Below are 27,909 nucleotides of genomic sequence, written 5' to 3' on the forward strand. Positions count from 1 at the left end.
GTGGGACCCGAGTCATACATAAGAAACAGTTCTCCTTTGTGAGTTTTGGTAAAATCTTCCGGGATGATAAGATCTTCTTGGCAATCGGGCAAAGCAGGGACATAATTTTTCTTAGCTCGTATATTTCGTATATTCCTCTTAATATTTGATATTGATGGCAGTTTCAGCGCAACAGCCCCACTTACCCCCATTGAAGCACAAGACACTATATAATGGGGTGTATCCCTACTATTCAATGCATCCTCTCTCACTTTTTCTTGGACTCTGGCAGCTTCGACTTTAGCACCGTCTCCTGCATGATTATGGTCACCACTCTCTTTTTCTATATTATCATCGATAGTGATAGCACGAGCAGAACATTTAAATTTCTTGCACATTTCACATTTCCAATAAATTTTGTTATTTACTCCTTTGTCCTTGATATATAAATATCCATTTAAACACAATTTCTTCCTTCCTTTTTCACTCTCGACATACGTTACTTCCATCTTGATGGGCTGAGACTACTGGAAAAAATATTATAGGAAAAATTAAATTCAGAATTTTGTAAACAGAAGTGTTTTTAAATGAGAAGCGTTTAGAATGCTAATGGCCTCTATAAATTGGTCTTTGGCGCTTATGGAATACTTTCGATTGTTTTCGAGAAATTTACTTGTTTGTTTTCGAGTAATTGACATTCGAGAAAATGATAGTTCGAGAATTTTTTTTTCGGTCAATTGAATTCGAGAAATTTACCTTCGTGCAATTGGTTTCGAGAAATTTGCCTGACACCGTGCAATACATTGTGAAGAACCTTGTAGAGTCTATGGAAGCTAAGGTAAGAATATATTAAGAGATTGTTCAGCCATCCTCTCTAATGGAAGTAAAGAGTAAGTGTTGAACGAAAAAAAGAATGAAGTTGGTTTGGTCATGGGAAAAGAATAGGTTATATAATACCCGTAAAATCTCTGTATTTCAAAAGTGCTGGAAGAGGAAAAAGACCTAAATATTGCTCGGCAAATGGAGTAAATGAAGCATTGTCTAAGGGAATGTGGGACTATATGCAACATAAAAGGAAATGGGATAGTGAGTTTAGGGGTTATCTGACGTGTTGTTGATAAACCCTAGTATAAAGGTTACAAAGTAGCTAATGTTATGGAGATTTTTTGCACAGGGTTCACCAGATTACATTTGGTAAAACATAAATGTGGCAGTGACATTTTTATCTCTCCCTTGTTAGAGTTAACTGTTTAAAGATAGTTTGGCTGCCTTACCCATCAAGTTCAGCTACTTCAATCCTTCTTGTTTCACTGTCCAGCCAGTAAATGTGATCGTTTAGCCAGTCAACAGCAATTCCACTGGGCTGACGCAGACCCCACCTCACAATCGCTATATAAAAAGAAAGACCATTTACAAATATTTATGGTGAATAACAGTTAATATGCGCATATGCAATGTCTTGCATGAAAAATTTATGGGTTTCACTAAAAACTTAAGATAATCATATTTAATAAGAATGTTCCCAGTTCTTTCAAATATAAAGAACACAACCCTCGTAAAAGGGATTCTGCAATTCTGCATTGTACAGTATATCAACAATAAAAGAAACATTTTACATACATATCTATCATTATTCTTTTGAGGAACAAAAACATTTACATGAGAAATTGAAATTAACTAGATAATCCCTACTAATCTAATGTTCAACAAATAAAAAGTGGATGAGGGTAAAATATGCAATACTGTACATGTATTTAAGGTATTCATACAGTATACAAACAATATATAGAAAATCCCACTTCTCTGGTATCAAACAAATTACCAATTACATATTTACTACGATATTAATAATCTAAGGGATATAATTAGCCTTTCACTAATCTCCTTCAATCTGAAGTTTCAGTTGAAGACATAAAAGTGCGGCCCACTTCTTGAAAGGTTTTTAGCCATTTGTATTTATTCACATTTAATCCAAAGGTTTTCTATGACATAACAATTAATCTATGCATTTTCCCTAAAATTAATGGTGAGGCACTTACCATCATCTAGCATTTTTGTGTGACTTAAATTAATTTGCCTTCTCTACCACTAGTCATTACTGTATCAAACATATCCCAAAACTACTTTTAACGAGAGTAGTATTTCACTTTTCTTTCTATATGGTGTATAGTACAGCATTTTCATATACGACAAACTATATGACTTTTGAGTCTATTCTTTTAGTCATAAGCCAGTTCAGGCTTCAGTAGCAAATTGTACTTAAAAACGGATTTTGAGCGAAGCGAAAAATCTATTTTTGGGTGAGGTAGCCATGTCGTCCTGATGGAAGTTCCTTCTTAGTAGCTTCATAGGTTATATTTAACTACAGTGATATATCCCAGAGAATTTTACTTAAGGTATCCAGAATTCTAACTCCTGGCGTGAATGTCCCTGGCTTTCGCCTTTAGGGATATCGCATAAGATCAGAGGACGTATTCTTGACACGCCACATAGCTATCTACACCCTAATAGCGTTTACGCCTCGAGAGGGGAAAGTGGCAAGAATTGTAGGAGGGCCGTTATTACGGCAACGCTCCTACTCGTACTGTTGTTGAGCGCCAGTATGACGTCACGTCCCGGCGCCATCTTGTCATTCTTTGTAGCGTTAACGAGGTGTTACAGATTTAGGACATATGGGAGGGATTCATTCATCCTTTGTAAAAGGAGGGTGGGTCCATCAGGACGACATGGCTACCTCACCCAAAAATAGATTTTTCGCTTCGCTCAAAATCTGTTTTTTGGGCTCAGGCCATGTCGTCCTGATGGAAGTTTACCAGAGCATTAATGTATCTGTGGATTTTCATTAGTGCCAATAACCGTGAGACAAATTTTCCTTGGTCATCTTGACCTAGAGACACATGGTGTTACCCTCATACACCCTTCAACTGATCATGGACTGTCAGTGCTTCCTGCCCCCTACAGGGAAGAGTCATGGGAGACTCTAGGAAAAAAACCCGAGGATTGTAAGTTCAATGAACAATCTAGCAAACCAGTTTGTATATTGGTATCATCATATACATGTAAAACATAGTTTGTATTCTGAAAGGAACAAAGTATGTATTGACTACTGACACCTCCCCTGGTCCACTTAGTGTGTTGTAAGCAAGGTAAACAGATTTTCATTCGTGTAGGAAATTTGTACAGTCAGTATAGCAATCAGATATATAAAATCAGTCATTACCAGGGACTGATACTTGTTACAATAACACATAACTATGAGGTTTGTTCGCTTAGAACAGATATAGTATTTGTTCAGAATATATTTTCAAAATAAGAGGATAATAAGTTGCTCTGACACATTAATTTATATAGAAGGCTTAGAATTTTTAGGGCGAAATGAGACGCAAAATTCAAAGATGTATTTATTGCTAAACAATAGATAGCAAGAATAAGGTGCATTTTATAATACAATATAAAATTAAAGAAAATTTTTTGGAAATATTGTTTAAAGCATAATAAAATAGTAATAACAGAAATAATTGTTTAATCTGAAAAAGAAAAGTGAAGCCACTTTAAAGAAAATATCGTAACATTTCATTATTTCTCATTTCTGTCTTTACAGTTCATAAACACTTGCGTAGTTATACGCATGGCACATGTGTAAGTCTTTTATGCTTCTTTCACCTTTATACTTTGTGAAGATCCTTGGAGCTATGTCGAGTCCGAAGGGCATGGCTCTGAAAGCGTATTGCCTTCTTTGAAGCCTGAATCCTAGGTAGGAGGAGGCCTGGCGATTCATTGGAATGTGCCAGTAGGCGTCCGCCAAGTCTATTGAGACTGTGAATGCCTTTTGGGGCAGTAGGGCTCTTATGTGCTGAAGAGTTAGCATCTTGAATTTGTTGTTCACTATGAACTTATTGAGAGGGGACAAGTCCAGAATGACTCTGAGTTTGTCGGAGTCCTTCTTGGGAACACAACAGTCTTCCCTGGAACCTGGTGGACTTTACTCTCTAGATCACCTTCTTGTTCAAGAGTTCTTGGACGTATTCTTCCAGGACGGGGGTGGAGTGTTGGAAGAATTGATGGAAGGTTGGAGGTGGTGTTACCCAACTCCACCTTAGTCCGTTCTTGATGATGCTGTGAGCCCAAGGATCGAAGGTCCAACGATCCTGGAAGAGGCGGAGTCTTCCTCCCACCGGAAGCATTTCATTGCTTCTGGTTTCCCGAGGGTTTGCCACCTCGGCCGCCTGCTCCCCTTCCTCCTCTCCCTCTGGATGGACGTCGAGAGGAGTCTCTGCCAGAGCCTCTACCTTTGGGACGAAAGGTAGTTGACTGCCTTTCGTAGGCAGGTGTAAAGACTGGTGACTGAGCCACCACCGACTGAGGGACCAACTGAAAGGTCTGTTGGGGCTGAGCCACCAACTAGGGAGTAGCGGGTGCCGGAAAATGGTGCTTAGCCTGTCGCTGCTGTGGCCTAGGCTTGCTTGATTTCTTTTTAGGTTGGGGACCATCATCCTGAGAAGATTTCCTCTTTCTTGACATACCCCACTTGTTGAGAAGGTTCCAGTTCTCGGTGGCAGCTCTGTCTACGATCTCTTTCACGAGATCATTGGGGAAGAGGTCTTTCCCCCAAATGTTGGAGGAGATCAGCTTCCAGGGTTCGTGTGTGACGGTAGCGTCCGCAAACACGAATTCTCTACAGGCTCTCCGGGCCCTGATGAAGCTATAAATGTCCTTCATCAGGGTGGCGAGATGGGTCTTAGCTAAGACCATATACATGTCTGGGGTCCGAGTGTCCCCGGCCATCGTTTCCAGTTGCACTTGGTGAGAAAGGGAGGCAGCCAGTCTCTCTTTCGTATCCAGCTCCCGACGCAGAATGTATTCGGAGAGCTTGGGGAGGCTCTCGTTAAACTGCCGTCCTGCAACGTCAGCCTCCAACTTTCCTACCGAGAAAGTTAACTGGATGTCTTTCCAGTTCTTGTCCTCGGGAAGGAGGGTGAGGGAGAGGGGCCTACATTCCTCCAATGTAGGGCAAGGTTTCCCTTCCTACACCGCTTTCAACACTACCAACAAGGACTTTTCAGCAAAGGGGAAGACCATGGTGGCAGGAGCAAGAAAGGATGGGTGTTTCTTGCTAATTGCTGGCACCTTAGAGTTGGTGTAGCCCTTGCTCTTAAGGCTGCCGGCCAGAAGAGATTGAGCCTTAGCGTTGTCAAAAACTATGACCTTCTTAGGCTCGGTTTCCTCCTTGGAAGCTGGGTCGGACTTGAGACGGATGTGACAGTCCGGATACGACTCAAAGCTAGGCCAAAACTCCACCTCTTCAAGGGGGACAGTGCCTAGCTTGTCATTGACAAAAATTCGTCCACTTGTAATTGGCATGTGCTCTGCATGCCTCCAGGGATTGGTCACTGAGCAAGGGGGAAGATCCTTGACATTGATCTTCTTGACCGTCTGCTTCGACAGATGGAGAATCTCCCTCTTGAGGTCCTCTTGTCCTTTGCGGAACCTCTCGTCCAGGAGGGCCACTAGGGCCTGGAGACTGTCCTGGTTCTCCAGTAACGACTGAGTAGGAGTGGAAGAGCTGGAGGGAATCGGTTCTGTTACAGCAACGGAAGTAACAGAGGGGGCGCGGGCAACTTCGCCCTCGGAGTCCGGAGCCTCCACATGCTCCTCCTCTTCTTGACCCTCGGCCATCAGAGTCCTTTCGGTGGTGTCCGACACTTCCAACATTTGTTCCACCTCGTCAAGATGGAAGTCTTGCAGTGCGTCCGATACATCTGGTTCGACCGTCAGCTGGACACAGGGGATCTCGGCCTTGGGGATGACAGCATCCGCAGATGCCTTTGGAAAGAGCAAAGCTCTCATCTTCTCACTCGGGATATAGGGCCCCGTGGCGTTCTTTTGGAAACGACGCACCCATTTGCGCAGTTTCTCTCGGGCAACGTCCCTGGCCTCCGCTGAAGGAGGGTCCTCAAACGCCTCATGGAGCAGGTCCTTGTAAATAGTGCAGACCTGCGGATCCCAATACCGAAGAGTCCCTTTGGAGATGGAACAGCTGGCATGGGTTTGGCACGCCAGGTGACCATAGAAGTCTGGGCGCCGAACGCTGCAGAAGGCGCTCTCACACCGGATATACTCCTCCTGTAAAAGAAACGGGGACATGAGTCTGCAGAAGTCATGTACAATGACTTAAAGTAATGACTTAAAGTAATCTTAGATTAGCATTAAAGTTACTTAACTTAATATAAGATTCCTTTTCAAGTGTAAACTTAGGATAGGTAAGCTGGAAAAGAAGCAGAGAAGACACATACATGTGCATCCCGCCCAGCCAATTGCCGTGACCCCACACCATAACTAATTCTAGGGGCTCTTAAAGAGCCTAAGAGATGGAAGGGATATCCATATTGGATTAAGCACAGCTTGGACTTCCTCTGGAGAATTAGTCATGGTAATGGGGGGGGGGGGGAACTGAATTCATTCAGTTCAGGAGAAAAGGGAAAGAAATGATTCCTCCCCATTCAGATAGGTCCCGGCAAGGGACTGTACATGGATGCACAGAGTATGCTGGAAAATTTGTACTGCACAACTATACACCATAGTTTTCTGTTTAGGGTATGTACTATACCATCGATGTACTGGCTATCGTATATAGCTATACAATAGTCAGTCCATTGAAGTAATATGATTAGGTGGCCCCGGCAGCGTGGCGGAATGCCAGAAACGCGCCGGGCGCCGGCAAATCTCCATCGAGGGTGGGAACCCCTCCCTGTCATCAGTCTATGTGGCAGAGAGAGTAGGAACCTCTGGATGATGGCAGATCGCCGGCATGTCGGCGGCACCCAGCAGTCGGCAAGCGACCGGCGAAGGTATTCCAGCACTGGCGTCAATCAATGAGACAGTGGTACTAGGTTACCCTGACAGCTGCTGCCGACAGGGTAGCGGCAGTGGACCGGCACTGATAGGTAGAGAGAAAGGGTAGGGGAAGAGGGAGGGTAGGGTAGCTCGTTACCCCGACCTCGTCTTCCTCCGGAAGGAGTGCTCAAATGAGAGAGAGAGGGAGGCAATCTTTCATCCAGCCACAACAGAGCCGGCAGTCGGCTAGAATTGCGGATGGCGGCCCAAGGGAGGACCAAAGAACACTCTAAGATAGGGAGGTCCTACGCCGGCAGACCGATTTGCCTAGGCTATCCCATAGTTCGACTATATGCGGGAAGCGTAGCAGCTCGGACTAACCAACAAAGGGACCAAGCCGAACCCACAACCCGCCGGCACACGGTGGAGTTGTAGGACGGCGGACAGGGGTGTGATGGCTAGGTCAACACAAAAGGACAGAGGGGGGGAGGGGCGAGGGTACTGAGAGGGAGCGTGGGGGAAGGCGTAGCCTTCGCCAACACTCCAGGGGGGAGGGGGGATCTGTTCCAGAACCAGCACTATCCCAGGTGTAGGAGACTTCATTCTCCAGCCTAGGGTAGGTTAGTTCGGAGAAAGTAATGCACTGGTGTACTGTCCTAAACTATAAAGAAACAGAATCCCCAGGCCTGCCTAACCTAGGCTAGGGAAGCGAGTCCCAAACCAGGGAAGGCAGGTGTAGGACAAATCGCTAGGCCACAGGGAGGAAGGGTCGTAACCCTACCAAGTGTGGACTAGGGGGAAGGGCAGAGCCCTCTCACCTTCGCCGACCAGCAGAGCCTAAAAGGAGAGTTCGTTCACCTAGAGGGGGAGCTGGGGGCGAACGACTGGTACTCTGAGGTTCTGTCCCAAACTCAAAGCTCATGTGTTATGGCTAGGAGTAGAGAAAGAAAATCCTAGCCTAACCCTACCCGAATACGATTCGAGGTAAGGGGGGCTAGGATGCAGCCTAGGCTACCTCAAAGGGAGGAGATTACCTTGGATAAGGTAACCGGAGAGGTTAGGAAGTATACCACAGCCCTACGTTAGGTTAGGGGCAAGGGAGTCGACTACCAAGATCACCGAAACCCTTAGTATACTTCCTCGAAGGCGAAAACATATGTACAATCACTAAATCTTATATGTATAAATGCCTAAAATCTTCATTTCATAAATTAACACTAGGATCACTTATTATATCATGCATGAGAGTAAACAAAAACCGCTTAGGCTATCGAGCCTAGGGGCTAGGCTAGTACACTAACATACGAATCGGCTACCTACGCTCGCCGAAAATGGATACTATTGGCATAATATAAGTAATTCCTAGCAATGAAGACTAAATAACTAATGCTGATAATTAGTTATAAGACCGGGTAAGGTTGTTCTGGCTAACTAAATAAAGCATGTGAGGCGAACAACAGCGTCTGACATGACCCCTCCGGTCAAGGCACAGCTCCGCCACAAAACACAGTATTTTAAGATAAAAAGGCGTTACTTTACGGCTAGAGCTTATTTATACAATACAAGAATATGGTACTCAACTTTCCAGAAGAAGGCGAGGCTGAAGATTGCGACATACTGGATCACTTAGCGAAAAACTGGGAAAAGCACCTTGCCATAAACGCTACGTGTAAAGGAATGAGAATGGGGCGCTACGGCGGCATCATCCAAGATGGCGGCCAACATGGCGACCGGATGTTGACGTCGCCGAGTACCATAACAGTAACGGAGGAGGAGAACTTTGTAACGGCTCCTCCCATAACTTGCCACTCTTCCCCCTCGAAGCGTAAACATTATGTGAGGTGCAGATAGCTATGTGGCGTGTCAAGCATACGTCCCCTGTTATTATACGATATCCTAAAGGGAAACCTTATGGGTACTCGCGCCAGAAGTTAGAATTCAGTGAACCCTTTAGTTTAATTCTCTGGGAATATCTACTGTAGTCATATATACCCTTAGAAAGCTACTGAAGGAACCTTCCATCAGGACGACATGGCTTGAGCCCAAAAAATCCAAAATAGCGAGAAGGCACTGGGAATACACCGAGTTAGGATCGCTACGAGAGAAAGAATGACAAGATGGCACCGGGACGTGACGCCATACTGGCGCTCAACAAGTTACGGGTAGGAGCGTTGCCTTAATAACGGCCCTCCTACAATTCTTGCCACTTTCCCCTCTCAAAGCGTAAATGCTATTAGGGGTGTAGATAGCTATGTGGTGTGTCAAGAATACGTCCTCTGATCTTATGCATATCCCCAAAGGCGAAAGCCAGGGATATTCGCGGCAGGAGTTAGAATTCTGGATACCTTAAGTGAAATTCTCTGGGATATATCACTGTAGTTAAATATAACCTAGGAAGCTACTAAGAACGAACTTCCATCAAGACGACATGGCCTGAGCCCAAAAAATGTATTTTCCCATTTCAGATGAACCTTCTTTAAGGTATGACTCCCAGTAAAATCGCAATACAGAATAGTATCTTAATGTTATGTTTATAAAAGCAGCATCATGTTTGGATAACCACCTGATCTTTTGAATACTACACAAAAACCTTCAGGTGACTTGTATTTTTACTAGCTATACAATCCTAAGTACTATACATTTAATTAGAAGTATTGTCCTAACAAATCTAGAATATCTGTTGAATTATAACAAAGGTAATTAGGTAATGGCAGGTTGGTCATTATCTGCTTGACTGAATCACGCCACTTTTGACTTTTGGCCTTAGTATTGAGAAGGTGATAGAAGTGGATATCTATTAAGAAGACCCAGTTTTAGATTGCTAGGAAAATTTGAATTACTTTGAAAATTTTCTACTGTATTTCTTCCTTTGCAAATAGCCCTACAAACCTTTCGTATCTTAATTAAGAGAATCATTTATTGGTTGAAGGCAGATCTGGTATGATCTTTCTCCATGCAACATGCTATTCTGAAAGAGATGTCTCCAATCATTCAATAATCTCTTACTCAGCTATTCATATGGGATGTAGTAGATGCTAGGGCTGGGGCTAGAAACCCGTTTATGTAAAACTTTATATTAGATCATAGAAGACCCTTGTCTCCAAGGCTAGGGGAGACCGTGTAGCAAGTGACAAATCAACGCTTATTTGAACCAATAGGTTTGGTAAAGAAATACATCTTACCCCTTGTAGGTAGTAGGTTGGCCAGGGCACCAGCAGACCATTGAGATAATACTACTAGAGAGTTATTGGGTCCTTTGACTGGCCAGACAGTACTATATTGGGTCCTTCTCTCTGGTTACGGTTAATTTTTTGTTTGCCTACACATACACCTAATAGTCTGGCCTATTCTTTACACATTCTCCTCTGTTCTCATACACCTGACAACATAAGATTACCAAACAATTCTTCTTCACCCAAGGGGTTAACTACTGCACTGTAATTATTTAGTGGCTACTTTCCTTTTGGTAGAGGTAGAAGAGACTCTTTACCTAAGGTAAGCAGGTCTTCTAGGAGGACACTCCAAAATCAAACCATTGTTTTCTAGTCTTGGGTAGTGCTATAGCCTTTGTACCATGGTCTTCCACTGTCTTGAGGTAGATTTCTCTTGCTATCTTATTTCTCTTCCTATTATTTTAAAATGTTTATAGTTCATAAATGAAATATTTATTTCAATGTTGCTACTGTTCTTAAAATATTTTGTTTTATTTGTTAATTACTTCCCTTATTTCTTTGTTTACTTTCCCCACTGGGCTATTTTCCCCGTTGGAGCCTCTGGGCTTAGAGCATCCTGCTTTTCCAACTAGGGTTGTAGTTTAGCATGTAATAATAATAATAAAGGATGATGGGGGAATAACTTCTAAACACATTTTTCAGTTAGAATGATTGCTCAGCTATGAAATCTACCGCTAACAAGCACCCATTCTAACACTTAACAGTCGCAGCTACTGCAACCCCCAACATTTGGGAAGGAAGAAAGTAGTAAAAGAGTGGCCATTCCACATTTCATGCTAGTTTTGTGGTTGAATGCTACCATAGATGCCTTAGATGATATGCTTGTGTGTCCCGTGAGGGAGCTGGGAGAACAACACAACCAATTAAGCAGCCACCACAAAACCCAGGGAGAAAGTTTCATAGAACTTGTGGGTAAAAAAAAAGTAAAAGGAGGTGAAGGTGGTTTGGTAACCTCAGGTTACTCCTACAGGATTCCAACAGACAGATACCAGACTTTGTAAGATCTCTCCCAGACTGGGCAGTCGTCTCCCTCACTAGACTATGCCTAAACATGAATTAACTATCTCCCAAAGCTAGAAGAGAACAGTAGTCTTAGATACATCTCTACTGTTCCTGTCTGTGCAAATGAAGTCGTAACACATAGGCACGAGATGCAATGCCCTCTTCAAGTAGTAACATAGGACCCTGCAATGGACAAACAGACATTTCATTGTGATCTCTGTCAACTAAGTCTCAAAAGAAGGGGATCAAATACATGAACCTTCGTTCAAGAGTTAAAGGGTTCTGGCTCTTTCACATTAGGTCAAGCAAACAGATAAAAAAAGACAGAACCACATCCCTCCAAGTGGCTAACCTGATGAGTCAGTCTGTTCAGGTTGCCTACTCTCTCTGTTGGTGCTAAGGCTAGTAGAAAGAATCCTTTCAAATAAACTAATCCAAATCCTTCAGTCTAAACATTTGACTTGAGGCTGAGCAAAAGCCTTTCTTGGCAAAAGTAGATGAGAAAGTTTGTGTTGCACAGAAGAGTGACTGCAACAGGAATGACATGCTTCCTATAACACAAATTACAGTAGAGAAGATGGGCCCCTTTCTTGGTAGACTGCTGCAGAAGACCATCTTAGATGCATAAAAAGCCTTTTACTCTGTAGAGACAGAAGATATTCTCCAGTTGTGAAATGCAAGTGACTCTATGACCTGTCGGTACCAACGAATGTGTATCTTAGAGAGGAGTAGGCTATTCTTTGGGCTTTGGTAAGTAGAGAATACAGATCAGAGTAGTACTCGGATTGGGGCCAGCTAAGAGCCACCATGGTCATCATACAACCCAAAGATATCAAAACTTTATTGATTACTCGGCAAATAGGCTAAATATTGGAAAATCATACACATTCAGATCAGCCCAAAGGTACTATAGAGCATCCTTAAACACATCCCATGGGTCCAGAACTGGGAAGCAGAACACCAAAGAGTTTCCTTTTCCTATTCAACTGAATGGAAAATAGCTCACAATCACTCGTGATTTCCAAAACCTGAAGAGCATTTTAACCACATAAGTTTGTATGGATCCCTTTATCCCTAACATTTGTCACCAGCAATTGAGCCGATTTGCAAGTATTTTCCACCTGTCTAAAATGTACCTTGGTATCATCTCTAAACTATGGTGTTCCAGCCAGGTGTGCCACTCCTTTGTCGACTGACAGAGGGCAAAATGAAACCATACCTCTGTATTTGTTGACATAAACCACAACGGAGTGACCCATCAGCCAATTTTGTAATGCTTGCACGGCATGAAAACCTGGAGGCATCTACAGAACAATATACTGATATCATTCATCCTCTATCACTAATTTAAAAGAGACTAAGGTCTCTAGGTGTGCAGCTAGCTCTTGTTTGATGTAACTGAAAACAGAAGAATTGGATATAGAGAGTTTAGTAAAACTCACCTGGCAAGGTTTCTGTTGTCTAGCCACTACCTGAAATCTGTCACTTACTCTGTTTGTAGTGGAACCATTCAACTCTGAATCAGGATCTACTTGAAGAAAGCTTGAGAGACTAAACATCTTTTTCCTTTGCACATGGGTGAAAGAATTTGCTAAGATGATTGTGTATGTTGAGTATTTACCCAACAAGGCCCTCGGAGATCTCATTTGCCCTTAAATTCCAGATGCAGTCTATAGGGGGTCTTAGAAACTGGATTGCGGTGAACTAAGCCCCATTCCAGGTAATAGATTTTGGTTCAGAGACCGACCTAGACTCCGAAGAGAAGGCAGCTTTACTGCGGGTCTCTTCAGAAGAGGCTTCAGTCTTTCAGAATAGGTATCATTAAGGAGACCCAAGATAGCTACACTACTTTCTAGGTCGGATCCAACCTAGGTTTCTGCTAGGCAGGGCATTTCCTGATTCACAATAGGCTTTCAAGAAAGTCTTTTAAAGAATGTCCCCAGCTAACCCCGAAAGAGGTTATTCTAATGCCAAATAAGGTAGTTCCAGATGCTGGAAGTTTTATTTTAGATCACAGTTTGAATGATGCTTCTGTGGTTAGAATGATGGTTCCAGGTAAAAAAAAAAACTCCCTTTTATCCATATTGGTGAAAATGGCATTTGAGTCAATGAGGGAGGTGCTGCTGAAAGGAGATTTTACTTGAACAAAGATGTAGCACATTTTAGACGACAAAGAGGAAGCCATAATGCATGGAAAAACTCCTAAAAAGCTGAAATAAGCACACTCGAAAAAAAACTTTGCACAAAGTAGGGCGCTACGAAGAAAGGAATGGCGTCATCAGTGACGTACGGTGGTACCATGAGGGGAGAGGATATGTAATGGCTCCTCACCTATCCTTCCCCCTAGTTTCCTGGACTGGGTTAAGTCTGTTTTGGGTGCAGATATCTATGGTTATCTACGGATACGTCCCTGATTATACACGATATCTCAGGATAGTCGTTCCAGGGGTTAAAACCCCGTGATACCTGACGGTAATTCTCTTGTAATATCACTAGCAGAAATATTATACAGTAGGAAGCTGCCGGAAGGACCTTCCATCAGGACGACATGGCTATCTCACCCAAAAATAGATTTTTCCTACGTCAAAATACATTTTTTGGGGTACAGTGTATAAAGAAGAGTTTGAAGGCTGCAAGGAGCAGATCGATTTTTGTGAAGTCTTTCTCCCTAAAAATGGGATGCTCAGGATAATACCATTGAATATGGGGACCATTTCCCTTTGATTCCAGATTATTTTGGTCAACTGTTTAACCTAGTGTCTTGTTATGTCTTGTTTGGAAGTAGAAGCTTTAGGAGGATCCCAGATGGCCACCTCTGCGGTAGCAAAACTACTGTGTAAACCTATCTACATGAATTTGCAGAACTTTGTTAAGAGCATAATTTGAAGTGAGTTGCTGGCTTCTTGCAATCTGGAGAAGGCATTAGTATACATTTCCTGTAGAGTAATCTTAGCAAATCTCTTCCCCAAGCCCTAGTGTACAAGTTATCATCACAGCCCCACTCACTGTGACGAAGACACATATGTAAGAACACACACCAACTAAGAAATAGTCTGTAATAGGAGGGTTAAATATGAGGAGCTCTAATTTTTATATAGAAACATTAAGTACACATAAAGTAGGGCCACCCATGGGTCAAAAGTGGCCCAGTTGATTTTGAAAGTGGCCCACGAGAGAAAAATAACAAGAAATATATTTCTCTTTTTCATATCAAGAAAATTATATTTACCGCTTATCCTGAATAAAAGAAATATTCTTTACAAAATAAACAACTACAGCGTTTGTTGCGTGTTGCATCATATTTTCAAACGATGATTTATTTAAAATAACAAAGTCATCATATGGTGTACTAGTATAACGCCAAGATCATAGTTTACCTTCTCTTCTTTTCTTTCCCATCAGAATTAGAAGAATCTTATACGAAAAGGATATGTAGGTATTCATACCAGCGTGTCACTGAAGTGTCTGGGATTGTGAACGCTAATGCAAATATAAAGAGTATTTCAGATAAAATAAAAAAAACTGAAAAATGTTATTTTCCTTAGTAAAATAAATTTTTGAATATACTTACCCGATGATCATGTAGCTGTCAACTCTGTTGCCCGACAGAAATCTAAGGTCGGGATACGCCAGCGATCGCTATACAGGTGGGGGTGTACACAACAGCGCCATCTGTCGAGTAGGTACTCAGGTACTTCTTGTCAACAAGAACTCAATTTTCTCCTCGGTCCACTGGTTCTCTATGGGGAGGAAGGGAGGGTCCTTAAATTCATGATCATCGGGTAAGTATATTCAAAAATTTATTTTACTAAGGAAAATAACATTTTTCAATATTAATCTTACCCGATGATCATGTAGCTGATTCACACCCAGGGGGGTGGGTGGAGACCAGCATACATGTTAACATTAGAAGCTAAGTATCCCGTATTTCATTTTAGCAGTTATTCAAAATAACAAACATAAAATAAATAAGTACCTGGTAAGGAAGTCGACTTGAACCATTACTCTGCCTTTTTAAGTACGTCTTCCTTACTGAGCCTAGCGATCCTCTTAGGATGCTGAGCGACTCCTAGGTGCTGAAGTATGAAGGGCTGCAACCCATACTAAAGGACCTCATCACAACCTCTAATCTAGGCGCTTCTCAAGAAAGAATTTGACCACCCGCCAAATCAACCAGGATGCGGAAGGCTTCTTAGCCTTCCGTACAACCCAAAAAACAACAATAAAAAGCATTTCAAGAGAAAGATTAAAAAAGGTTATGGGATTATGGGAATGTAGTGGTTGAGCCCTCACCTACTACTGCACTCGCTGCTACGAATGGTCCCAGGGTGTAGCAGTTCTCGTAAAGAGACTGGACATCTTTGAGGTAAAATGATGCGAACACTGACTTGCTTCTCCAATAGGTTGCATCCATAACACTCTGCTGAGAACGGTTCTGTTTGAAGGCCACTGAAGTAGCGACAGCCCTAACTTCATGTGTCCTTACCTTCAGCAAAGCAAGGTCTTCTTCCTTCAGATGAGAATGGGCCTCTCTAATCAAAAGCCTGATGTAATAAGAAACTGCGTTCTTAGACATCGGCAAAGCAGGTTTCTTGATAGAACACCATAAAGCTTCTGATTGTCCTCGTAATGGCTTTGTACGTCCTAAATAGTACTTAAGAGCTCTTACTGGGCAAAGTACTCTCTCTAGTTCGTTCCCCACCAAGTTGGACAGGCTTGGGATCTCGAACGACTTGGGCCAAGGACGAGAAGGAAGCTCGTTTTTAGCTAAAAAACCAAGCTGCAAGGAACATGTAGCCGTTTCAGATGTAAAACCTATGTTCCTGCTGAAGGCGTGAATCTCACTGACTCTTTTAGCTGTTGCTAAGCAAACGAGGAAAAGAGTCTTTAATGTGAGATCCTTAAAAGAGGCTGATTGAAGCGGTTCGAACCTTGCTGACATCAGGAACCTTAAAACCACGTCTAGGTTCCAGCCTGGTGTGGTCAACCGACGCTCCTTTGAGGTCTCAAAAGACTTAAGGAGGTCCTGTAGATCTTTGTTGGTGGAAAGATCTAAGCCTCTGTGGCGGAAAACCGCTGCCAACATGCTTCTGTAACCTTTGATCGTAGGAGCTGATAGGGATCTTACATTCCTTAGGTGTAAAAGGAAGTCAGCTATCTGCGTTACAGAAGTACTGGTTGAGGAAACTGCATTCGCCTTGCACCAGCTTCGGAAGACTTCCCATTTTGACTGATAGACTTTGAGAGTGGATGTCCTCCTTGCTCTGGCAATCGCTCTGGCTGCCTCCTTCGAAAAGCCTCTAGCTCTTGAGAGTCTTTCGATAGTCTGAAGGCAGTCAGACGAAGAGCGTGGAGGCTTGGGTGTACCTTCTTTACGTGCGGCTGACGCAGAAGGTCCACTCTTAGAGGAAGAGTCCTGGGAACGTCCACTAGCCATTGCAGTACCTCGGTGAACCATTCTCTCGCGGGCCAGAGGGGAGCAACCAACGTCAACCGTGTCCCTTCGTGAGAGGCGAACTTCTGTAGTACCCTGTTGACAATCTTGAACGGAGGGAACGCATACAGGTCTAGATGGGACCAATCCAGAAGAAAGGCATCCACGTGAACTGCTGCTGGGTCTGGAATCGGAGAACAATACATCGGGAGCCTCTTGGTCATCGAGGTAGCGAATAGATCTATGGTGGGCTGACCCCACAGGGCCCATAGTCTGCTGCAAACATTCTTGTGAAGGGTCCACTCTGTGGGGATGACCTGACCCTTCCGGCTGAGGCGATCTGCCATGACATTCATGTCGCCCTGAATGAACCTCGTTACCAGCGAAATCTTTCGATCTTTTGACCAAATGAGGAGGTCCCTTGCGATCTCGAACAACTTCCTCGAATGAGTCCCTCCTTGCTTGGAGATGTACGCCAAGGCTGTGGTGTTGTCGGAGTTCACCTCCACCACCTTGCTTAGATGGAGGGACTTGAAGTTTATCAAGGCCAGATGAACTGCCAAAAGCTCCTTGCAGTTGATGTGAAGTGTTCTTTGCTCCTGATTCCACGTGCCCGAGCATTCCTGTCCGTCCAGTGTCGCACCCCAGCCCGTGTCCGATGCGTCCGAGAAGAGACGGTGGTCGGGGGTCTGAACAGCCAATGGTAGACCTTCCTTGAGAAGAATGCTATTCTTCCACCACGTCAGTGTAGACCTCATCTCTTCGGAAATAGGCACTGAGACCGCCTCTAGCGTCATGTCCTTTCTCCAGTGAGCAGCTAGATGATACTGAAGGGGCGGAGGTGGAGTCTCCCTAACTCGATGAACTGGGCCAGCGATGAAAGTGTCCCTGTTAGACTCATCCATTGCCTGACTGAACATCGGTTCCTTCTCAGCATGCTCTGGATGCATTCTAGGGCTTGACTGATCCTTGGGGGCGACGGAAAAGCCCGAAAAGCTCGACTCTGAATCTCCATACCTATATAGACAATGGTTTGGGATGGGACGAGTTGGGACTTCTCTATATTGACCAGGAGACCCAATTCCTTGGTCAGATCCATAGTCCATCTGAGATTCTCCAGACAGCGACGACTTGACGGAGCTCTTAAAAGCCAGTCGTCCAAATAGAGGGAGGCTCTGATGTCTGCCAAGTGAAGGAATTTGGCAATATTCCTCATCAGTTTGGTAAACACAAGAGGTGCCGTGCTTAGGCCAAAGCACAGGGCTTGGAACTGGTACACGACCTTTCCAAAGACGAACCTTAGGAAAGGTTGGGAGTCTGGATGGACGGGGACATGAAAGTACGCGTCTTTCAGGTCTAACGAGACCATCCAGTCTTCCTTCCTGACCGCTGCTAGGACCGACTTTGTCGTCTCCATTGTGAACGTCTGCTTGGTGACAAAAGCATTGAGAGCACTGACGTCCAGCACCGGTCTCCAACCTCCTGTCTTCTTCGCTACCAGGAAGAGACGGTTGTAGAAGCCCGGGGATTGATGGTCCCGGACTATGACTACCGCTCCCTTTTGTAGCAAGAGCGACACGCTAGCCTCTTGTCCTTCTCCTTGTAGTTGGGAGAGAGGTTGATGGGAGACGTTGCTAGAGGGGGACTGCGGCAGAACGGAATCCTGTACCCCTCCCTTAGCAACTTCACAGACTGAGCGTCTGCACCTCTGCTCTCCCAAGCTTGCCAGAAGTTCTTGAGCCTGGCTCCCACTGCTGTCTGGAGAGGTAGGCAGTCAGATTCTGCCTTTTGAGGACTTGGAACCCTTCTTCGATTTGCCACGGTGACTGTCGGCACGGGTACCTCCTCTGCTGGAGGTTCTGCCACGAAAGGGCGGGATGAACCTAGACGCTGGTGTGTCCATCCTAGGTCTAGGCACGGAAGGTAAAGCTTTAGCCTTACGTGCGGAGGACGCCACCAGGTCATGGGTATCCTTCTGGATCAACGAGGCAGCCATCCCCTTGATCAGCTCTTCCGGAAAGAGACACTTGGAGAGCGGAGCAAACAACAACTCCGACTTCTGGCAAGGAGTGATCCCAGCCGACAAGAAGGAGCAAAGATGTTCTCTCTTCTTAAGCACTCCCGACACGTACGAAGCCGCAAGCTCACCAGACCCATCCTGAATGGCTTTGTCCATGCTAGACATGATAAGCATGGCAGAGTCCTTATCCGAAGGGGAAGTCTTTCTGCTTAACGCTCCCAAACACCAATCGAGGAAGTTGAAGATCTCAAAAGCACGAAAGACTCCCTTCAACAGATGATCCATGTCAGAAAATGACCAGCAAATCTTAGATCGTCTCATAGCCAGCCTGCGGGGAGAGTCAACCAGACTTGAGAAGTCGCCCTGGGCAGAGGCAGGAACTCCCAAGCCGGGTTCCTCTCCCGTGGCATACCAGACGCTAGATTTGGAAGCAAGCTTGGTAGGCGGAAAGATGAAAGTAGTCTTTCCCAGCTGCTTCTTGGACTGCAACCACTCTCCCATAACCCTCAAAGCTCTCTTGGATGAGCGTGCGAGTACAAGTTTGGTGAAGGCAGGAGCTGCTGACTGCATGCCCAGAGCAAACTCGGAGGGAGGAGAGCGAGGGGTTGCAGACACAAACTGTTCCGGATACAAGTCCCTGAACAAGGCAAGGACTTTCCGAAAGTCTAAGGAGGGAGGCGTAGACTTGGGTTCTTCTAAGTCGGAGTGCGGATCGTCCAAATGCGCAGCTTCGTCAGATACTCCATCATCCGAAAGCTGAGGAGGAAGTGGCAAAGGTGGAGCAGAAAGCTGAACGGCTGAATCCGGCAGCACGGGTGCATGCGTAGCTGCTGCGGATCCAACATCATGCCGCTGCTGGTCAGTCTGCGAGCTGGCAACAACAAAAGCAGAGTGCTGGTGCGTGGGAGGGACTGCCGTGGGTTGCGGAGCATGCCGCATGGGTTGCGGAGCATGCCGCATGGGTTGCGGAGCATGCCGCATTGTGTCAAAACACGGCAGCTCGACAGCACCTTCCCACTGCTGATGCGGTAGCTCACGCATGTCAACGGAGGGTGCAGCATGAACATGCGTCTGGCAGGGTGGACTGCGCATCAGTGGAGGAGCTCTCACAGGTGGAGTGTGGGAGCAGGCAGCCGCAGTATCTGCTGAGCGCACAACCGTGGCAGGTTGTAGGTTAACTGGTGCAGTGTCAACCTTCTCAGCACGATACTCCTGCATAAAGGAAGCAAGCTGAGACTGCATAGTCTGCAGCATGGACCACTTAGGATCTACCGTGGTTGGTGCGGCAACAGACGGAGTAGTTGCCTGCTGCGGAACCACTCTACCTCTCTTGGGAGGTGTGCAGTCTTCGGAAGACTGCGGCGAGTCCGAACTGACCCAGTGGCTACACCTGGGCCGTTGGACTCGCTCGGAAGGGACCTTACGCTTGAGAGGTCGTGAGACCTTGGTCCAACGTTTCTTCCTCGAAACTTCTTCCACAGACGAGGAATGATAGGGCTCATTCGTCTGTTTGTGGATGGGACGATCTCTGACAGATACGTCCGCAACCACTGAGGGTACATCCGTACGCTGATCAAGGCCTGCCGAACCCTTTGGTCCTTCGACATTGCTTCTCCCCTGGGCTTGGGAGCTTGCAAGAGGTCCCGGACTGGGAGGACGACTGGCACGAACAGATGTACCCTCATGCGCAACACTGACACTGACACTTTTCACTTCACTTGCACTCACTACACTTCCCACTGCACTTTGCGCTTTCAACTCTTTGACATCTGCCAAAAGTTGATTCCGGTCATTAGCTAATGACTCCACTCTGTCACCAAGAGCCTGAATGGCACGCATCATGTCCGCCATGGAGGGTTGAGCACTAGTAGCAGGGTCGGGAGTCACCACTACAGGGGAAGGAATAGGTTGAGGGGCATGGGGAGAGGAAAAATCAAAAGAGCGAGAAGAACTCCTCCTGATCCTATCCTTCTCTAGCCTACGTGCATTTTTAAGGAATTCGTTAAAAATGAATTCCGAAAGCCCAGCGCATTCCTCACATCGATCTTCCAATTGACAGGATTTACCCCTACAATTGGAACAAACGGTGTGAGGATCTATGGAGGCCTTCGGAAGACGCCTAGAACAAGCCCTAACGCTACACTGCCTGTACTTAGGGACTTGAGAATGGTCAGACATCTTGAATAGTAGAAATAGTCAAGGGGGAATTCCAAAATCTAGCAAAGTTCGTTAACAATTAATCCAAATTTAATCAAAAAGCTTGATAAGCTAATGATAAAGGTTCCTGAATAGCGAAGGCTAAAATCTAGAGCGAATACATCACCAAAATCGTGAAAAACAACTCCAGAAACAACAGCGTATCCAAGTAGGTCTTGCCGGTGGCACGACAGAGGAAAAATTGAGTTCTTGTTGACAAGAAGTACCTGAGTACCTACTCGACAGATGGCGCTGTTGTGTACACCCCCACCTGTATAGCGATCGCTGGCGTATCCCGACCTTGATTTCTGTCGGGCAACAGAGTTGACAGCTACATGATCATCGGGTAAGATTAATATTGAAAACTACAATGCCAAATTATATGCAAGTGAGGAGGAGGAGGAGGAGGAGGAAGAGGAGGGTTATTCTGGCCACGCAGTAGATTTGTAGAGTAGATTTAAGTGTATTGCCTGACCCGTAAAAAGGACTAATACCTTTTCCTCTTCCAGTAACATGGGAGACTTTTCATTTTTTTTTTATTTGCTTAAGACGGCTTCCTTAATTCCTTTCCCTCGAGAATCATTTTGACAGTGCCTACGCATTGACCTGTGTGTTCAGTGATCATTATATATACAGCCATTTTTTTATCACTTCTGCATTTTGATTTTAAGTTAGATATACTATTGATTTTTAATATTTTATAATTGGCCAGCTTTTAGTTTTATTTTCGTTCTTCTTGGCTGTGATCAGCAGCTCTTTCCATGGTATCCCTACTTTTCTGTCATTTTTTGTCTTTAGGAAAGAATATGGATAAATGGGTAATTAGAGAGCCCATAGATTCATCAAATGATTCTGAGGCAGGTCCAAGAAGTAAAATAAAACAGATTTTGACATAGGAAAAATCTATTTTTGGGTGAGATAGCCATGTCGTCCTGATGGAAGTTCCTTTCGGCAGCTTCCTACTGTATAATATTTTGTGTGAATGATATTACAAAAGAATTACTGTCAGGTATCACAGGCTTCTAACCCCCGGAACGACTATCCTAAGATATCGTGTATAATCAGAGACGTATCCATGTTTAACCATAGATATCTGCACCCCAAACAGACTTAACCCAGTCTAGGAATCTAAGGAGGAGGATAGGTGAGGAGCTGTTACATATCCTCTCCCTTCATAGTACTGTTCGTCTCTGATAAACTCATTCCATATAGCAGCGTAACTACCGAGAGAAGAGCCATCCGATGAGGCATAGGGAAGGGACAATGTAACGAGTGGGCCATCAGGACGACATGGCTATCTCACCCATTTCTTCCATGACGATTCATATTGTCTCCTAGTCGAGCTTGACTTATACTCTTCGATGAAGTCAGCTTTATCCTTCGAGATTCCAAACTTTTTGTTCGCCGCTAGGGCGAGAAAATCATGAGATGTAGGATGTTGATTCTCGAGGATGAAGCGTAGGCATTCGACTTCTGGACCAGCTCAGATAATACTGGATATGGCAGAGGAAACTGCCTCAGTTTCAGCTCTAGAACTAGAGGGAACCAATTGCTTTTGGGCCACTTGGGGGCCACTACTGCTGCTGTCCCTCTGAAGGATCTTAGCCTATCAAGGACTCTTAGCAGGAGATTGGTTGGTAAAAATATGTAAATGGGATTCCACCTGTTCCAGTCGAGGGACATGGCATCCATCGCCTCTGCTTGAGGGTCAATATAAGGGGCTACGTAACAAGGTAGTTTCTTGTTGTCTTTCGTTGCGAAGAGGTCAATCTGCAGTTCCGGGACTTTTTCCGAGATAAAGGAGAATGAGTCTGCATCTAGGGACCATTCTGTCTCTATGGGCTTTCGCCTGGATAGAGCGTCCGCCGTCACGTTGCGGAACCCTTGTAGGTGAACTGCTGATGGGTGCCATCCTTTCCTCCTTGCCAGGTGGAAGATGGCTAATATCACATGGTTGATGTGAGGCGATCTCGAGCCTTGTCGATTTAGACATTTTACTATCACTTCATTGTCCAGGACCAATCTGATGTGGAGTGCTCTGCGAGGGGATAGTTTCTTCAACATCAGGACAACTGCCAAAGCTTCCAAAATGTTGATATGAAAGGCTTTGAACTGGTGCAACCATTTTCCTTGCACTTTTCTCTCGTGAGAATGGCCTCCCCATCTTTCCAAGGAGGCGTCGTGTGTATCACCACTGATGGTTGTAGTGGTTGCAGGGGAATTGTCCATGCTAGGCTCTTGGCTGTAGACCACGGCTTTAACTGCGTGCGCAACTGGGTCGGGGTCAACCTTAGTTGATCTCTTCGAGCGTTTGATGCGTATCTTCTCCAGACTCCTGATGCATCTTTTACACGTGCTTTTAGCACCGGGTCTGTCACTGCTGCGAACTGGACAGAGCCCAATACTCTTTCCTGTTGACATCTTGAAATCCTCTTGTGACGGATTAGTCTCCTGACTGATCCCGCTATCTCTCTCGTCTTCTTGGATGGAATGGAGAGGTGGTGTGACTTCAAGTCCCATTGGATTCCTAGCCATTGGAACTGCTGAGCTGGAGAAAGGCGAGACTTCTTGCGATTGATCTTGATGCCCAGGTGTTCCAGGAACTGGATCACCTTGTTGCCTGCCTGCAGACGAGTAGTCTTGGATGCTGCCCATACCAGCCAATCGTCTAGATATGCTACCACTTGAACTCCTTCGGAGCGTAGCTGTTGGACGATTGTGTCTGCTAGCTTCGTGAATATCCTTGGGGCTGTGTTCAGTCCAAAGGGCGTTGCTCTGAAGACAAATTTCTTCTTCTGTAGCTTGAATCCTAGGTAGGAGGAGAAAGGGCGACTCATTGGAAGATGCCAGTAAGCATCTGCTAGGTCTATTGTGACTGTGTATGCCCCTTTTGGGTGAAGGGTCCTTATGTGTTGCAAAGTAACCATCCGGAACTTGTTGTTCTCGATGAATTGTTGAGTGGCGACAAGTCTAGAATGACTGAGTTTGTCTGAGTCTTTCTTGGGAACACAAAACAGCCTTCCCTGGAATTTGATGGACTTCGCTTTCCTTATTACCTTTTTATTCAAGAGTTCTGGTGGAGTGTTGGAAGGGGTGGAGTGTTGGAAGAATTCTGGAAAACGGGGTGGAGTTCTGTTCCACTTCCATCCGAGTCCAGTCGTGATTAGGCTGTGGGCCCAGGGATCGAAGGTCCAGCGATCCCAAAATTGATACAGTCTGCCCCTTACCTGGAACCCCTCATTGCTTGGTGGGTCCTACGGATTTGGTTCCGCGACCACGTCCTCCTCGGCCCCAAGAGGAGTTACCTCCGGGAGAACTTCTCTTAGGACCTTTTCCTTTCTGACTAGGGCGAAAGGAAGTCGACTACCTCTCAAAGTTAGGGTTAAACACTGGCAACTGGGCTACCAGTTGTTGAGGGACCATCTGAAAGGTGTTCTAAGGCATAGTGGTCATAGTCACGGCAGGAAGTTATGCAGGTTTGCGTGGTCTCCTTGCCTTTTTATTCTTGGGCTGGGGACCTCCGTCCGAGGGAAAATTTCCTCGTTGAGCTCATGCCCCACTTTTGGAGAAGGTTCCTGTTCTCTGTGGCTGCTCTGGCTATGATCTCTTGGACCAGTTCCTGTAGGAAAAGGTTTTTACCCCAGATGCTCGAGGTAATCAGCTTCCTTGGTTCGTGTCTTATGGTCGCTGAGGCCAAAATGAACTCTCTGCATGCTCTCCTTGCTCTGAGGAAAGCATATAAGTCTTTCACAACGGCCCCATGTGAGACTTAGCCAGGAAGATGAACATTTCTGGGGCGTTATGTAGACCTGCTCTCATTTTCAGGCAGTTCTGATGAGAAAGGGAGGCCACAAGTCTCTCCTTCGTCTCCTGTTCCCTCCTCAGAAGATGATCTGGCAACTTCGGAAGGTTCTCATTGAACTGTTGGCCTGCTATTCTGGATCCAACTTAGAGACGGACAAGGTTAGGTGGACATCCTTCCACTTCTCCTCGCAGGTAGGCAGTGCTAGAGAGAATGGCTTGCATTCCTCTAGGGTTTGGCAGGGTTTTCCCTCATCAACTGCCTTGACGGTAAAATCTAGTGCTTTCTTCGTAAAGGGGAAAGAGATGGAGGAAGGGGCAAGAAAGGTGGGGTGTTTCTTGCTCAGTGCTGAGACTTTGGAGTTGGTATATCCAACTCCCTTCAAGGCTTTCAGGAGGATGACTTGCGCCTTGTCATGTTCGAAAACAATGACCTCTTTGGGTACCGTTTCCTCTCAGGCTGCGTTTTCATTCCGCAGTCTCACGTAGCACTCTGGGTAGGCCGAAAAGTTAGGCCAGAACTCAAGGTCTTCAATCAGCCTGGCCCCCAACTTCTCATTCATCATAGGCATATGCTCCACATACCTCCAGGGATTAGTTTCAGAGCAGTGAGGGAGATCCGACACTCTAAGGGGCTTCTTAGCAGTGCCCTTGGTGGATCAGGGGCGGTCCATCCTCTCCTGCAACAGTTTCTGCTGCTGCTTGAGCAATTCCCGCATCGTCTCTTGTTCCCTTTGGAACAATTCCATCATCCGTTGATTAGTTGTTAAGATCTCTTCATTTTTGCTGATTTGGGCAACTGGTTGAGGATGTTGACGGCATAAGTTAGTATGCCGTCACGGCGAACTGAGGGTCTTCTCTTGCCGTTGATACGGATCCTTCTTCCTCCGCTTGTGGAGGGTCCACGTTTTCTTCAGGGCCACCTTGCAGTAGGTCCTGTTCGGTGTCGGTGGACACTTCTGACATCCTCTCTTGGTGGAAGTCCATGACTTCTGGCGCCTTATTGATGTCCGAGTCGATCTTCAGTTGTATGAAGGGGGACCGGACCTGTTCCTGAGGCACCATCGAACTCGGCAGAGCCTTGGGAAACAATAGGCACCTTAGGGAGTCATTGGGTAAGTATGGTCCTGGAGAGTTCTTCTGGAACCCTCTTACCCATTTGCGGAGGGTCTCCCTCACTGTATCCCTAGTCTCTATGTTGACTAGGGGGGCTTCTCCAAAGCCGTTGGCCAGCAGGGTTGAGCAGGTGGTGTAACCCTTCGGGTCCCAATACTTCAGGACTCCTGACACGATGCAGCATGAGTCCTGCACTTCGTGTGACCACAAAAGTCTTTTCCTTTGTGGTTGCAGAACAATGCTGCGCACTTTGCCATCGGCTCCTTCTGTAAAGGAAAAAGGCCAAATGAGTATCCATGTTTTTTATATCAGTGATATAAAGGCATACAGTTTTAATAACTGTAGGGTGAATACAAGGTAGAAAAACTCTAGGAACTAGAGTTAGATTTAGTAAATATCTTATACTACCATTATCCACCTGTAGTATATATTAATACCGATTGGGTATTTAGGGTCCCTGACGATCGAGGAAAACCATCTGGGTGTCAAGGGAGTATTCAACCTCAACAGAATATCGTAGTCCCAACAATTGTCTGTGATAGGAAACAAAGAGTATGTTAGAAAACATGTACACTACTGTATAGTTGTAAACAGTAGTTTTGCCGGTGGCATTGCCGGTGTTAGGTTAGTACCGGGCGGTAATAACTGATAGAGAGAGAAAAAAAGTTAAGGAAGGAGAGTTTCCTATTATTATGAATAAACATAACAGTTGGAAGTGTAGGAGGACTATCAGACTGCCTACTGTCTCCTTGCCAGAATGAAAGTTCCAATGGAAGGGGAAAGAATCTGTCAGATTCTGGCTTCCACTCATCCACAAAAGGCCTGTCGCCGGCAATGAAGTCGGCAGCAATGAATGTGGATGTCAGCTCAAGGGAGAGCTGAGGACTTTCCAAAGTATGTTAGGTTTCCCACCGGCAGCCGTCAGGAGCCGTCTCAATTTTCCCCCCGATATTATTCACTTCCTATGAAGGAATGGAGTAAGGGGGAAGGTGACAGAGACGGCTGAATTTACTGCTACCGGCAGGGTACCAGCCGGTAACGCAGTCACCCTAGCAAGCCGGGATGACTGTCAGAATACCGGTGAAAGAATCTTGTGACGTCTATGACGTCACTAAAGGACAGAAGGGGAAGGGTTGAGAGTCTTATAGTTCATTGATATCAGAGGTGGTGGCAGGTATGCCGCCTTCCTCAAACAATGAACTGAGGAAGCATGGGTTCCTGTGCTGACGACATCGTCGACGGCAAGACAAGGGCACCCTGAGTTAGTCACTATCTAAATTAAAGCTGGAGGCAGTAAGAACTTTGTTCTACTTGACGGCGATGAAGAGAGACAGTGGCTACCGCCTACAACGGCGGCGACACTCGGGGAGGGAGGAAGGGTTTAGCCTCTTCCCTCTGAGAGAGAATGAATATCGTAACTTATCTATAGATTCTAGAGAATGTAAACTCTCATACGAACCGAGAAGGAATGATAGGGTGAGACTACACATGGGGAATTACTTTACTAATGTATATATAAGCAAGAGTAGCCTAGCTCTGGTAAGACCCCCAGCCAAGGTAGTTGGTACCACCGGGGTTCCCGCCGCATACGATAAGTAAAGCCACATAATAGGAAGAGGAATAATTTTCATGTATGCAATATCACAGCTTGTATAATTTGCGTAAACAGATAACATTATAGCTTAATACCAGGAAGTCTCGCCCTACTGACTAAATAAAATGCGAATGTGACAGGCGACTGCAGTCATAAAATGGCTGCCTCCAGTCTCTGCAACGCTCACCAAAACACACTTTAAGTATTGAAATTTAACTGTGAAAAGGGAGATTAAAATTATACACAGAAAAGAATTAATACGCAACTTTCCAGAAGATGAAGATGCTGGAGATTGCATGATGATAATTCCAAAAACTAGTAACAAAACACCGGGCTAACGGGGAGCACAACACGCTTTGAAAAGGAATGGCGTTGCGGTAGTAGTAGGGAAGGAGGTCCACCGGGTACCTAGAACGGCACCCCATTCTTTTGCCACTCTTCCCCTTCACATCAAAGAGTTAAATCTATTCGGGGTGAAGATTGCTATGTGTCGTATCTAGAATACGTCCCCTGATATTATGCGATATCCTTTATTGGATAATCGCGCCAGGAGTTAGAATCCTGGAGACCTTCGGTTTAATTCTCTGGGAGTATCACTGCAGCAAATATCCCTTAGAAGGCTACCTAAAGGAACCCTTCCATCAGGACGACATGGCCTGAGCCCAGAAAATGGTGCTCGCATTTTATTAGACAGATCGTA

General features: G+C 45.3%; 1 protein-coding gene across 1 annotated transcript in view; it reads right to left on the bottom strand.

The window, feature by feature from the left end:
• Positions 1–27,909, bottom strand: part of Lrp4 (LDL receptor related protein 4) — a 339,698-nt gene that overhangs the window by 302,474 nt on the left and 9,315 nt on the right. Inside the window, exon 3 of the mRNA XM_068388178.1 lies at positions 1,254–1,368. Within this exon, the coding sequence (XP_068244279.1) occupies positions 1,254–1,368 (115 nt within the window). The remainder of the gene's footprint in view (positions 1–1,253; positions 1,369–27,909) is intronic.

Source organism: Palaemon carinicauda, chromosome 1, assembly GCF_036898095.1.
Source record: "Palaemon carinicauda isolate YSFRI2023 chromosome 1, ASM3689809v2, whole genome shotgun sequence".
Lineage (NCBI taxonomy): Eukaryota > Metazoa > Arthropoda > Malacostraca > Decapoda > Palaemonidae > Palaemon > Palaemon carinicauda.